General features: G+C 38.1%; 2 protein-coding genes across 10 annotated transcripts in view; both read right to left on the reverse strand.

Annotated features, from left to right (window-relative positions):
• The window catches only part of c2cd5 (C2 calcium dependent domain containing 5), a 30,649-nt gene extending 19,730 nt beyond the window's left edge, over positions 1–10,919 (reverse strand). For 5 of the 9 annotated variants that reach the window (XM_014003491.1, XM_014003490.1, XM_014003489.1 and 2 more), the window contains exons 1-10: positions 10,571–10,918; positions 10,077–10,179; positions 9,439–9,525; positions 9,147–9,318; positions 8,959–9,054; positions 8,573–8,728; positions 8,252–8,483; positions 5,775–5,935; positions 3,338–3,562; positions 2,843–2,931 (exon numbers count right to left, since the gene is read on the reverse strand). In XM_014003491.1, coding sequence (XP_013858945.1) covers positions 2,843–2,931; positions 3,338–3,562; positions 5,775–5,935; positions 8,252–8,483; positions 8,573–8,728; positions 8,959–9,054; positions 9,147–9,318; positions 9,439–9,525; positions 10,077–10,166 — 1,308 coding nt within the window. In that variant the 5' untranslated portion in view covers positions 10,167–10,179; positions 10,571–10,918. Of the gene's footprint in view, positions 1–2,842; positions 2,932–3,337; positions 3,563–5,774; positions 5,936–6,553; positions 6,670–8,251; positions 8,484–8,572; positions 8,729–8,958; positions 9,055–9,146; positions 9,319–9,438; positions 9,526–10,076; positions 10,180–10,570 lie in introns of all 9 variants that reach the window. The other 4 variants (XM_014003486.1, XM_014003493.1, XM_014003492.1 and 1 more) reach the window with 4 other exon arrangements.
• Positions 10,920–14,286: 3,367 nt separating this feature from the next.
• The window catches only part of b4galnt3b (beta-1,4-N-acetyl-galactosaminyl transferase 3b), a gene marked incomplete in the record, with an annotated part of 26,098 nt that continues 25,259 nt past the window's right edge, over positions 14,287–15,125 (reverse strand). Inside the window, 1 exon segment of the mRNA XM_014003495.1 lies at positions 14,287–15,125.

A 15,125-nucleotide genomic window follows, 5' to 3' on the forward strand; every position in this document is an offset into this window, starting at 1 on the left:
TCCAGTGAAATATATTTATGTTTGTGGTTGTAATGTGACAAAATATGGAAAAGTTCAAGGGGTATGAATACTTTTGCAAACCACTGTAAATATGAGACAAAGATAACACAAGTAAACATAAAATTACTAAAATCACATTCGAGGGTTTCTGAGAATTAACTGCCTTGTTAAGGTCATGCCACAGCATCTCAATCAGATTTAGGTCAGGACTCTGACTAGGTCACTTCAACGTTGTAAATTTAATTGTCTTAAACCATTCAGAGGTGGACTTGGTGGTGTGTGTTGGATCACTGTCCTGCTGCAGAACCCTTGCACGCTTTAGCTTGAGGTCACGAACCGATGTCTGGATATTCTGCTTCAGGATGTTTGTTAGACAGCAGAATCCATGGTTCCATTCAACACATCAAATCTTCCAGGTCCTGAAGCACCAAAACAGCCCCAAACCATCAGACTACCACCACACTAGTTTACTGTTGGTGTGATGGTCCTTCTCTGAAATGCTGTGTTACTTCTACGCCAGATGTAATGTGGCTTACACCTTCCAAAAGTTCAACTTTGTCAACAGAGTATTCTCCTAAAAGTCTTGGGGATTATCAAGATGCTTTCTGATGAAATTGAGACAAGCCTTTGTTTATTTTTGCCCAGTTCAAGTTTGCGACTTGGAACTCTGCCTTGCAATCCATTTGTGGCCAGGATCTTTCTTATGGTGGAGGCATGAACACTGACCCTAACTGAAGTAAGTGAGGCCTGCAGTTAACTGGATGTTGTTTTGGAGTCTTTGTGACCTCCTGGATGAGTCGTCACTGCACTCTTGGGGTAATTTTGGTTTGTCGGCGACTCCTGGGAAGGTTCACAACTGTTCCAAGCTTTCATCATTTCTGGACAATGGCACTCTCTCCCAAAGCTTTAGAAATGGATCTATAACCTTTTCCAGACTGATAGGTCTTTGATTCTTATTTGTTCCTGGGTTTCTTTGGATTTCAGCATGATGTCTAGCTTTTCGGTATCTTTTGGTCTACTTTACTTTGTCAGACAGGTCCTGTTTAAGTGGTTTCTTGATTGAGAACAGATGTGGCAGTAATCAGGCCTGGGTGTGGATAGGGAAATTAAACTCAGATTTACAAAGAAGTGATAGAACACAGGGGGACATTTAATTTTTCACACAGGGTAGCTTTAGATTTATTTTTCCCTCATAATAAAGACCTTCATTTATGAACTGCATTTTGTGTTTACTTGTCTTCTTTGTCTCATATTTAAATTAGTTTGGTGATCTGAAACATTTAAGGGTGACAAACATGTAAAAAAAATCTGGAAGGGACAAACTTTTTCACACCACTGTATTTGGTCTCTTGTTAATAAATGATGGTAGGACAGAACAAGAACCTTGTGACAAATCAGGGCTTTGTCTGCAGCGACGAGGGCGTTCCACTGGTCTGCTGTGGTAAAGAAGAGGAAGCTGAGCCAATTTCTTTTTATACCAGTTTATCTACATTTCAACAACAGGTTTACTAATGATTTTTCTATGGCCAAGACTGATACCAAATTTTAAGTAATAATAAATTCTGGGCAGCGACTAGCCAATTTAGTTTTCTTCTGAGCAATATGTACTTTTGTTTCAATAAAAATAGAGCATAAATTCTTTAACAGCATCTTCATTTTCCTATTTGGCAATCTGTTAAATAAGCAAAGGAAGGGCCAATTTTTTTCTCTCCCATGTCAGTCTACCTATATTTTAACCCTCACCTTTCACCATACTTCAAATCATGACCAAAAGAACAAGGTACCAGAAATTAATTTCCTCCATAGTGCCAAAATGCTCAGTTTTAAAATTTCCACAGGATTCAATAAAGCAAGAAAACTGGTTATCTGCATGGAGCTTGGATTTGATTCTTTGCTCATCCTTATGGAAAAGCAGCCAGCTGAGGTGGTGTAGGCATCTAATCAGGATTACCTCCCCTTCAAGTGTTTTCAGCATGTTCTTCTAGGTGAAGGCCTTATTTTTACTGGTTTTTAAATGTCTTATTAAATCGTCTTGCGCCATCTTATCTGGCTGAAATGTTATTACCATATGAACCGCCACGAACACCAAGATCCTCTGGCACTGGACTATTAACTGTTCCAAGGGTCAGAACAAACACATACAGAAAGGCTTCTTTTCAGTACTATGGCCCTCGTCTGTGGAATGGTCTGCCTGAAAATGTGAGGACTGCAGAGAGTGTTGCTTTCTTTAAGAGCAGGTTTGAGACATATCTTTTTAAATGTATTCCTTGAACTGTATCTTTCCTGATCTTTACATTTTTTTAATGATTGTTTTTATTGTTTTGTTGTTTTTATTGTATTGTTGTTGCTGTTTTTATGGGTTTGTTTATTGTGCATAATTTTGTACAGCACCTTGAGCTGCTTTTAGTATGAAAAGTGCTTTATAAACGAATAAAACTTAACTTATGGAAGAATCAGAAGTTGCTAGAGGGGTTACATTTCCTTTGGCCCACGAATGTCCAACTATATGGGGGGGGGGGGGGTTAATTTGCACAGCTTTCTTCTTCTGTTTGGCTTCCACTCTAACAGCTGCCTCAACGCGGCAAAGGGATGTTTAGGTAACAATTTGTTTTGTTTTGATAGATTTTGCTTCTTGTTTACAAAAGTTGTCATTTGCAGACATTTTTTAAAACATTTCATTTAGCTACTAAGTCAAGTTACAGAGCAAAGTTTGTCATTATCATTTTTAGAGCTATATTATTGCTAATTTCAGATACCCTGGAACACCCCTCTATTCCACAAAGAGGAAGAAAATCCTGTAAACAAATGTGTGAGTAAGTGTAAATGTTTGATGTCATCGTACCCTCTGTTCGAGAGCAGTCTGTGTCTGTTGTCTGAGCAGGGTCTTCAATGGCCCCGCCTCCTTCCCTGCGCTGCCCCCACTGCCCATTCCTGATCACAGAACACAAACTGGTTTCAGCTCAGGCAATGAACAAGGAAGCAAATACACTGTCACTGTGACATTAAAGATTTTACAACATAGTGAAAGTGACTTTTGAATCTTAAATTAGAAATTGTGAATAAACCTGCTCCATCCCTGTCACGCTAATCCTAACCTACTTTTCTAGTCTCAAACCACATGCTGGCGTGGGAAATTCCAGAACAAGGATTTAGTCGATAGTGTTGCTTTACATTGTGTTCAGGGCAGCTTTACCACACATGCTGAGTTATTATTTCTAACAACACCATTCAGGAGGATCTGGGTTTGAATAGTTCTGCTGTAGATTAAGCGAGGCGCCATAACCCTTCACTGCTATAAGATTCTGTTACTCGATGGCACACAGCAGTCCTACTATACCGGAGGCTGCCAGCAGCAGGTTCTCGGTGAAGGACACGCTCTTTCTCAGCAAGGCAGAGTCTGAGCGAGTGAAGAAGGGAAGGGGCGAGGTGGTCGCTCTGGGGGCAGAGCCGTGACCACAGCCCCCTGGGCCCGAACCAGGAAGGGACAGAGTGTCTGTCGAGAGGATGGGGGATCTGGGGCAGAGGAAGATCCCCGGCCTGCATCTCAGTGACTGGGGGTCCTCTATCCAGCAGAGAAACAGATGGAAGGCGCACAGAGAAAAACAGATACAGTGAGAATGGACACAACAATGGAGGAGAGAGGGGTGAGGCACAACAGAGGGGCAACAAGGACAAAGTGAAAACAAGGAAAGAATAAAATGAAACAAGCAAAGGAGGGAGGCTCCAGCTATTCTGTCAGTGTGCCCCAGGAAAGCTGTGGCTACAATGTAGCTTACCACCATCGGTGTGCGAATGTGTGTGTGAATGGGTGAATGACTACTGTGAAGCGCTTTGGAGTCACTGGACTTGATAAGCGCTATATACTGTACTGTACATTCAGGCCAGTTACCATTTTATTCTACTTAAGGCAACGGTCTGGAATGACATGACTGATCCCTGTGAGATTCAGTTTGATAAAGTTGCAAAAAATCTTTATGAACTAAACTTATGTGTTCGTTTTTAATGTGAAAAGCTCTGTATTCTAAAACAACTATGTATTAATGAAACACATTTGAGAAACAAACTACTCTTAACTACTGTTATATGTTTATATGTTACTTCTAAATTCCTAGACTTTAAAAAGTTTAAGTAGTAGCAATGACAATAAAAAGACAAAACAGTTTATCCCTAACCAAAAGAGTATGCCATTAGTTCAGGCCAGAAATATTTGGATGTCTGAGTTAAACGTTATCATTAAACAAATTTAGAAATTCAGTTTTAATTTGAGGAAATTCACACAAATCTAAAGCACTGCTTCACCAAGGACTTAAATCCAAAGATGCTATTTTCTTTGTGTCAACATATTATTCTATGAGTTAAATGTCTTGTGTCTGATTGATTCAAAACAGCAGAAAGTAAAAAGAAAACTACATGAATGACCTACAGAAAGCCAGTAGAACTGATCTAAACCAAAACAAGTCTCGCTCATTAAAACTAAAAACAAAAAATAGCCGTGTTTCCATCCAATTTTTATTCGAATTTTGAGCGAATTTTTTAAAATTTTGCAAAAAGGAAAAAAAAAACAAATAAATGCGAATCAGACAATTCCAATCAACTGACTTGAAGCGAATCAATTACGTCAGATGCATGCGTGTAGTAAACAGGAAGTAGAAGTTGCATCTCAGGAAAATGGAGAAAAGTTATCAGGAACAAGTTTCTATCGAGAAAGTTGTAATTATTCTGTCATATCAGCTAGTTCTGGCGATGTTACTGCTGTCTGGAGACGTAGAGAAGGAAATGCAATTCTCTTCACGTTATGGGATTAACTGAGATGACGTCAACAGCGGGAGGAGTGTCCAGCTGCAGTCACTCTGGTATCGGTACCGTTAGACAGCAAGAACAGTTGATCAACCATGTGAGGTAAATGTTCACTACGTCACAACTGATTTGGCAAATGTGTTTCCATCTCTCCTTTTGCGCATTAACTCTTTTTCGAAAAAAACAAAAACCACCTCAAGCGAGCATATCAACTTTTACGAGAATTGGAGGAAGTTTTTTTTGAATCTTGTCGTTTGCATTCACCTTTTCTGATGCGATACTTCAAAATGCACATTAAAACATTGATGGAAACATGGCTAATGAGAGCATAGCTAAACCAACAAATAGAGGACACCCAATTATTTTTGGGCCTAACTTGATATTGTATAAGTAAATAAAAAGGAAAATGGGGGACAAAGACAAACAGATGATGGGAAAGAGAAAGAAAACAATACTGGAAAAGTGAAAGTATGAGAAATGAGGACTGAGAGACTGCTGATTCAGTCTAAAAAGGTTTGGCGGCAACAATAGTAAGAGGGATCTCTGGGCTAAATGGTGCTCAAAATTTGAGTAAACTCCATCCTTGGTGAATAGTTTCAACACAAAAGTGACCTTAGAGCAACAACAGCCTCCTCTTGAGACACAATGCTTCTATCACCAAACTATAAAAACGGAACAGAGATCTGGTGCATCGACAATAAAAAGCCCATTTTATAGTTTGTTGTTTTCTTAAATTGCATTAAATAAAAAAAGACACACCAGTTCACTGGAGACAAGTGGGATGCAGGGAATGGCTACGTGAAGACAAAATATTATTCACAATAACATAAGAATAAAGTCAAGCTTTTAAATAAATGGAATAAATGAATTCATAAACAAAATTACTTTTAAAAACACCACCATAGCAGCACCATACGATGGGGTTAGGAGTAGGGAGGGTTGAGAATGGGCGAGGGGGGTGGGCAGAGTTCTCTTACCCGTCTTAGGCGTCAAACTGAGGTCTGTGTCTGATGACGAGGACTGGCGGCTGCACAGCTTGGAGGGAGAGAAGGGCGGGGGAGAGGAAGAGGAGGTGGGGAGGGATCTGAAAGGGGTAGGCGGGCCGGAGGACAAGGGCAGATCCTCACCAAATACCGGCCTGCCAGGAGAACATGACACACACACACACACACACACACACACACGCACGCACGTCAGTCACCGCCTCACCCTCTGAGCGTCTTGTGCGTGTGCGCAATGTTGCTCCGAAGTGGGAAGGTGACTTTTTAAATGTGTGACATGTTTGCTTTGGGTGCCATGTGTTTCAATGTGGTGGGGAAAACAAACTAAAAGGCAAGCATGGGAGGCAAAGGAAATGCACACAGAAAGACAAGTTTTAAAAGCAAAGTGGGAGAAAAAAAAATGCGAAAAAGGTCAAACTCAACAGAGGATGACAAGTTGAAGCATGTGTCCCATTAAAGAGAAGCAAAGGTCAATTGAGTGTAGAGAAAGTGCAGAATGGGATTATGATGCAACTGAGAACCCGGCTGCCCATCATTTATTAACTGGATCAAGTCTAATATCACCGTTTACCATTTCCTCCAAGGGTGCAGGATTCTGCCTTCCTTCTTTGCTCTGATCTACGAACTGAAAGTATCCATCCTCCCAACCAGAAACTCTCCCTTCTCACCTTCTGGTAACACATCACCATAATGTCTTTGTATTTCAGAATTTGTGCGGTTCTTGTGAACTGATCTCCTTCCCTGCCTCTGCGTACCAGTGAAGATGAGTGTGGGAACAGAGACAGAGAAGTTCTGGGACAGTCTCTGGGAGCTGCAGGCTGAATGCACTGGGCTGTTGTGGGTGGAGCGACATCCATGGGTAAGGGGAGACCTGGGCCGATCAGCACACGTAGAGAAAGAAAGAAAAAGAAAGAGAGAGAGAGAGAGTGGGAAGACGCAGGAGTGTTTTGGACATAAGTGAGAAATGTCCTGATCCGAATGTAGGCAGAGAGGAAGAAAGAGATGCACACAGAAACAACACAACATTGCAGTCGAGTGGGGGGAAAAAAGAGGCAAAAAAGGGAAATGAAATGCAAAAAGTGAGCTGATTTTTTATTTTGCAGCCACTTTTTGTCTTGTTTTATTAAAGTCACATAAAGGCAACGGGAAAATCATGCACAGAGCTCAGCTTAAGATCTCAGTAATAAAAAACAGGGATGAAAACAACTAAAAGGTCCAACTAAGACATTTTTAAAATGATTTAATGTGGATATACAATATAATAAGCCCTCACATGGGCATGGAGGGGAATCAAACCTGTGACCTTCTGGCCTCAAGTCCCCCAGCTGTTCACTATGGTAGGTTCTTTGTGACTTTGTTTTCCTCATAGGTGGATTTTCTTCTTTTCTGTTTTATTACAATCTATTTCCCCCTCATTAAACTTGACTCTAGGAATTAGGTCAAAAAGTATGGGCACAACTTTAGTGTGGGAATGCCAGTACTGTGATTTTAGTTTCATGTATTGATTTGTAATGTAGGTTTGCTGAAAACAATAGAGGTTAAAAAAAAGAGAAAAACGACATGCTTTGAGCTTTAAACTATATATTTTAGTTGATATTTTTCCCATATTTATTCAGTTTTTTAATGTATTTTTTACCTTACTAAATAAATTAAGTGAGAAAAATATTGTTAAATTATACACAAGCTGATTTAGCACATTTTTATTACTGGACAAAGCAAACCTTTTTTGTTTTGTGCAAAAACCCAACAGTAATTCCTGGTAACAGGTTTGAAAGGTGTTTTATAAGGGTAATAATTACATTTTTTTTTAGTATTAATCATCTATTTTCATGGTGAATCATAAAAAAAAATCTTTTTTTGAATTTCAGTTTGCAAAGTATATTAAAACAGGTGTTTTCATCCCTGATGCAGTCATTCACTTGTATGCAATCGAGACCTAACACACACTCAGCTGCAGCTGCGCTAATAGAACTGGGACCACAAATCACAAATCAGCCACTTAGAGTTGGAAATGCAAAGCTAAAAAGAGGAGACACTGTTCGAAGCCGAGCAGAAGACATGCTGGACGCTCATTACAACACAAAGCAACATAACATGCCGAGGCAGCGGTGAAAGCCATGCAGGAGCGGTTTAAAAGAGCAAACCAGGCAAGAGGGAGAGGGGCTAGGGATGGCTGTGTGTGTGCTGTACGTGTGTGTGTCTCAGGTTATGTTGTGTGTTAGTTTCATGCTGCAATACAAGAGATACAACAGGCATACACCATAATGGGGAATCCTGGACACTGAGACACACACAGGGTGGTTGGCTGAATTACACAAATCCACATAAAGTACGGAACATTTTGTCCACACACTCTCCCTCTCATGCACACACTGCTCCTCCTGAATCTCACAAACTTCATTTCGCACAAACAGAGTTAAAAGTCCATGCTGGGGTTTTTGGGTCGTACTCACTCCTTTCCATCTTTAGAAGGGGAGTTGCAGGCGTTGGAAGCAGGGGCCGTGTTGGGCAGTGGGCAGCACATCGGGGCGCTTCCAGAGGTGATTTTTTCAAGTGTGCAGGCTGTACCTATAGCCCGGACCACCAGCCCAGACTCTCCTTCCAGGTCAAAACACTGTAGATAGCCCACCACTGCGTTCCCACCCATCTCTAGGACTTTAAGCCCTATTTTCCTCTGCAGCTCACCTGAACAAGGGGCAGCATGCAGCCATATTAACAGGCAAAAAAACCCATCTCGTTTCAACGAAAAGAAAATCACCTTTCAGCTTTCTTACCAGACATAAGAGAGATGAGTCTCTGACGAGCTTCATTAGAAGCCCGGGGGGTTCTAATGCGGTCTATCCACTGGTACTCTGGGTCTTCATTCACTACCAGTTCCTCTACAAAGCCATGTACCATCGTTGCACGGTAGCCTCGTGGAATGGATGTGGCTGCAAATAAAAACAAGGTAACCACAAAGTGAAAAACGTTAAGATTTGGGTAGAAAAGTTCTTTCTTCAGCTCGTTTCTTGTTTTTAAAATAGCCAGTCCTTGTTTACAGCAAAGAAATATATTTCCTGTTGGTGAACTCAATTGTGCGCCAAAAACTTTACAAAGACATACCTTCACATTTCAGACATATTTAACTGAAACACGTTAGTTAAGGATTAATCAAACATACTGCAGAAAAACTTGACCCCGCACGATGACTGCCTGAAGCGGTTCAAGTCGTTGAAGAGCTCCACTTTCACGAGGACATTGATCTCTCCTCGGATACCTAATGAAAAATAAATGCATTAAACAAACTTAACGGAGGGTAAAACCCAAGAGGTTTTGGGTTGTGAAACTTCTGAGAGCCGAGTCTTGTACCGTGGATGGTATCGTAGATGGGAAACCAGCCAGAGATGATGGAGGCAGCCTCAGAACAGAGTAGCGGATCGATGTCGATATAAACCTTTCCTATTGCATCGTTGGCGCTGTAAGTATCGTGGTCCAATACTGTGACCTGCAATGGCTCATCCTGCAAGTCCTCATCATCAACCTAAACAGCATATATTGGTGAAGAGAGAAAACAAATATACTGATGCTGCATAGAATGCATCTACATTGTTATATCTATTTACACCAGTCCTGTAAAAAGAAAAAGTGAAGTCCATTTTACCTCAAATTTGAACCATTCTGAGTTCCACTGTGGGTTGAGGGACTTAGGACAAACATCTGTTTTGAAGGTTGTATTTCCAAACTTGACCTGAAAAATACAATTACAAGACACAAAACTTTTAAAAACCCAATTTAACTTAACAAATGTAAAGAACCTGCACCAAATAATGAAACCAGAGTGCAGTGAGTTAAAAATGTTTTAAAACAAGCAATGGTCTGACAAATTACCAAGTCTCAATTGAAGACTTGAATTATTCTTTACAATTATAAATAACAAAATCAATGCAATGCTTGACACCTAAGCAAAGAGAACAATCTCTGTTCAAATTATTCTTGAAGTTGTTTTTAAAATTATTAACAAAGTTAAGAAACAAGAAAATAAATTTTCATAAAAGATAAATACATATACACACACACACACACACACACACACATATATATATATGGGTTTTCAACTACTGAGCAGCCAATTTCCTTGTGGTGTCTTTCAATATGAATAGACATTAAATGATCTGAACGAAGCTGCTCTCTGAGAACATGCTAGGTTGAATGAACTGTGCGTGTGATTTTGGTCATCAATGAGTTGTTACAGAACAGAATAATTTGAAATGATTTTAAAAACATACCATCTTCTCTTACCTCTACAAAGGCATCCGTTAGGTCGCTGGCTCTGTCCATGACAGGCAAGTGGCGCCCTGCCACTATTTTGGCCTTTAGTTTTCCAGGCATGATTTAGGTTGATCTGCAAATATAAACATGTATTAAAACAGCGGTGGGTTTTCCACTTGACAAGACGAGTAACTAACTTTGAGTCCAAACTGGACCCGTCATCAGTAACTTAAAGCTTTCAAGAATATAGGATAACTTTCATCAACTGAGCTTACGTATCGTAACTTTAAATAGCTTCCCAGTTCAGATAAAATGTGGTAATTTTTTCGTACAGCGCCTACCAGTTAGCTAGCTTACGTTAGCAAAAAGAGGCTAACATGAAAACCACTTAACTGCATTGCAGTCACAATCTCGTTAGCTTCAGTTTACCTGACTGATCGGCCATGTTTTTACAACCATCCCTGCAGACCAACCACCTTTAGCTAAATAGGCTTCTTGTCTCTAGTGTTAAAGGCAATCCTTACCGGGGTTACAGAAGAATTAGACAGCTAATCGGAGCGGTGGCAAAGTTATTTAACAGATTGCTGTGGACAGTCCGCGGTTCGCCTGACCTCCGTGTCTCTCCCATAACGCGATACGTTGAGGATTCCCAATGCACCTAGCAGAAGAGTTGTTCAGCTTAGAAATATTCACCTGCTGATACTATGTTTACATTAATATAATCCCACATGTGTTCGAGTTACATTAGAACCCTTAAGGTGTCACATGTCCCCATTTAAGGCGTGAAGACGACAGCTAGCTTGATAACTGGCTGTCACATGAATGAGTGTTTTCAGGAGGTTCCGTGTGATGCGTTCACGTACACCTCGTAAAGAAGATTTGCCCATTACAAACCTTACAAAGGCGGAAAAATTACAGGACGAAATAACTTACTCCTAATGAGGATGTGTCGTCAATTTTTTTAACGAATACACATTCATAGATACAAAAATACGGGAGTATATTGTTTACAGCTTTGATCATTTTCCTTTTTCGTACGAACGTCGCCATTGATCTGTCAAAAAAGCTAATATTAGTAAAGGCAGCATGAAAGTCACGACTGAGCATGCGCAACACTGCTCATCCTCCAGGTAAACGTGCTGTTAGAAAGTTACTATTGACCTCTAAACCTAAGTACATTCATACGGAGAATTCCACAGAGCAAAAATAAGTAAGTAAGTAAGTAAGTAAGTAAGTAAGTAAGTAAGTAAGTAAGTAAGTAAGTAAGTAAGTAAGTAAGTAAGTAANGTAAGTAAGTAAGTAAGTAAGTAAGTAAGTAAGTAAGTAAGTAAGTAAGTAAGTAAGTAAGTAAGTAAGTAAGTAAATAAATAAATAAATAAATAAATAAATAAAAATTCCCTGAATTCTTCTCAGAATTCTGACTTTTTCCCAATTCTGAAAAAAAGTCAGCCTTTTGACTTTAATCTAAGAATTCTTACATTTTTCTTAGTATCCTGAGATTAAAGTCAGTATTTTGAAAGTCTTTCTCAGAATTCTGAGATCAAAGCTGTGTTGTATAAAGTACCACAAAGTGATACTTGAGTAAAAGTACAAGTATCTTACCAAAAAATTACTTTGGTAAAAGTTAAAAGTCTCCTTTAGGAATATTACTTGAGTAAAAGTCTTAAAGTATCTGATACTTTTTGTACTTAAGTATTAAAAGTAAAAGTATTGAATTAAAATGAGCAGTTAAGATTTTCTGTAATAACATGTTTTGGGGGGTGACCTCCCCAAAACAATGCAGAAATGACTATATTGTATTAAAATAATTAATTTATGTTAAATTTAAAATGCACTTATCTAGCTGTTCCCATTTATATACATATATCAAAGGTGCCCAAACCTTTTCTCCAAAAAATCTATCCGAGGGCTGCAGCCAAATGCAATAATATAATTCATGAAATACAAATACTTCTTAAGCACAGTCCTTTTATTTTAATGATTGTGTCCTGCTAGAGTGTGAAGTGATTTATTTGTGTACAAACAAATATGGTATCAGAATTTTATATATTTATACTTCTCATTCAACCACAATTAAATTAACTATCTTGGAGGCACAATTTATATGGATAATATTTAATTTTTACTATAAGCAGCTGGGAGGAAAACAAGCAAAAATGAAATAAAAGTAACGACTTTCTACTTTTTGCCTTTTAAACGTAAGGAATAGAAAGTACAGATAATTGGGTGAAAATGTAAGAAGTAGAAGTAAAAAGGCTGAAAAATAATTACTCAAGTAAAGTACAGATAAGTTCAACTTAAGTACAGTAAAGAAATATTTGTACTTAGTTACTTTACAATTTTGGATCAAAGTCAGAATTCTGACTTTTTGCAGAGTTCTAAGATAAAAGTCAGAATTCTGTGATTAAAATCAGAACTCAGGAAAAATAATATATTTTTGCTCTGTGGCCCAAATCCTCTTATGTACCTTTACTTTGTTACAGTACTTAGGTGATTTTTTTGAGGATTTGTCATATTACCAAGTATTTTTTTAACTTTTATTTTAATTTTGTTGCATTCAAAACAAACAATGTAATTTTAATTCTTTACTTCAAAATGTAACACCTCATTACAGGTTACACATTTAAATATAAGTCATTATGAAAACGAGTTTGTTTATGAGTGCTAAAAAATGAAGAGTTGAATTAACTTAACTTTTTGAGTTAGCTGACTTTTTAAAGTCAACAGGTTTCACTAAGCCTAGTTGAGTATTTATACCTTTCTCAATTTACTCAACTCAAAACCAGTGTAAAAGTACTTTTACTTTCCTGATTATTGTGAGCAGTTTTATAACTTTTAATAAAGTACTTTTTCTTACCAGTGAAATAATTTTAAGTCACTTTCTCTTAAGGTATTTTTACTTCTTTCAAGTACTTTATATACATCTGTTGCTTTATTTGCCAATCTTCTTACTGAAATTATTAAACAGGAAAAAGAACACTGGATATAGACCTACACCTACAACCACACACTAACAATTACCTTTTCTTTGCTAAATGATTAATTATTTTCTTTGTAAAGCCCATAACCAGTGTGGTGTAAATTAACCAGTTTATTGCTGTAAAAACTAAACTTGTGTCAAAAAAAAAATTCCCTTACAATTTTCAGTTCATAGATGACAAGTTATTTTAAATATTTGACATAAAGTGTTTTGAACATACAATAACAAAGAAGAGCTGAATGATTACACTTTGGAATATTTTGCTGCAAAGCCGTAACGATGCTAAGCTGCTGTGGGTTTCAGGTGTGTTGCTGGATTACAGAACAGCGTGTCTCCCTGGTGTCCAACTAAATCACCACTCATTTGATAAATACATTTTAAGAAGACTGGATTGCATGCACTTTGATCTGAGCTTTGAAACAATTCCCTTTGAGTGACTTTACAAAGTTTCTGAAACCTTAAGACCAGAGCGAAGTTAAGACCGATAACACAATTTTCGAAAACACAACAGAAACTTAACAAGAACAAAATTGTGTTGTAAAAAGTCACACTGTGTTACAATCTGCCTGCATGGTAAACTGCAGACCAACAATCCAGTCTAAATGCTTTAAACATTTTTACAAAAAACACAAAAGATAACTAGTAAAAGTTTTTGAAAATGTTTAAAGGCCAAATTAAAGTCATGGTTCATTAGTCTTGTAACACGTTTGTAGTCTCGTTTTCTGCTTTGTCACCGTGTAAATAAGGAAGTTGTGTTGTTTACCAGCAACGTTCGAGAAGTTGATCGTGGAACAATTGTCACCTTTAGGCGCGAAGCATGGGGCCACCATAAATGGCCTCTTCTGCAAGACGTGCAGGCTGACAACAAGAACTGAAACTTCCTGATAAAGGGGAAAGAAGCCCTGGACAAACAAGCTGTTAGCTCATCTTTGCTTGTAATGTCTGTCTTTTGAACACTTGCAGTTAAAAAAAAAAGAGCTCAAACGTCATCTGCTGCTGTTGTTCTTAATATTTTGAAGTACCTTGATAAATAATTTACCCAACAAATGCATTCTTCGGATTTGTCGAGGCAGTGTAGAATGCATATGAGATATAAGTTAAAAGTACGCCATGACCAGAAAGGAAAAATGAAATAACTAAATGTTAAGAAAAAAAATTAAAATGCATTAGTCAAAAATAGACATAACAACAAAAGGAACAATCAGTGTCACCGACTGGCAAGAATGGCAAAACAAGTTAGAGTCATAAAAAACAAAACTGTAACCTGGACACAAATGACCTTTATTCTGTTGCAGTATTCGAATAAATAAAATAAAACAAATTCCTGACCATCATATTAAACAAGAATACAACATTTAAGTTTGGTCTAGAAACAAACAATTTTTTTTTAAAACTCATCTTTGGTAAACAGCAGGGTAGACAACTCGGTTCATCCATTTCTGTTTGTAATTACTGCACTGAACAAAGCAAAACATCTAAAAAGCCATCTTACCATCTTTAAAAAATGGAATTAAAAAAATTTACAAAATTAAAATACCTAAATCACTTTTTTTTGTTGAAACAATTTTTAGTTGTTAAATGTCAGAGTCACAGCAGAGCAGAACAGGCATCCAGTGAAGATAAACAAAAAGAGATCTTCAAAAGGTTAACGTACATGACTGACTGGAAATAAAAAACAAAAAACAAAACACACAGATAAACAGATTTAATAAATATTTCATTATCTGCTATTTACAGCATAATAGAAAGCTATCTTTACTCTTCACACATTCATCTGTCTTTTCACTTTCTCACAAAGAAAAACTAAACTATTTCCAGTTTAAACCCGAGTGCAAGACTGCACTTATAATAAAGGACACTTATGTGTGAGTGTGTTTGCATCATTGGAGTGTGTGTTGTAAAGTTCAGTGCTGCCTTTGGACTGGTGCTCTCTGCAGCCTGTAATGCAAATCAGAGTCTGAGGCGACAGCACCGAGCGCAGCAGCGTCTCCACAGAATCAGCAGCACCGAATGAGTCAGCAGTGTTTCCAGTGAAATTAACTCTGAGCGGCAGTTTCTCCTCTCATAAAAACCTGAGTGAACGAAGAAGACGCCGATGT

The sequence above is a fragment of the Austrofundulus limnaeus genome, unplaced genomic scaffold (assembly GCF_001266775.1).
Source record: "Austrofundulus limnaeus strain Quisiro unplaced genomic scaffold, Austrofundulus_limnaeus-1.0 Scaffold19, whole genome shotgun sequence".
Taxonomy (NCBI): Eukaryota; Metazoa; Chordata; class Actinopteri; order Cyprinodontiformes; family Rivulidae; genus Austrofundulus; species Austrofundulus limnaeus.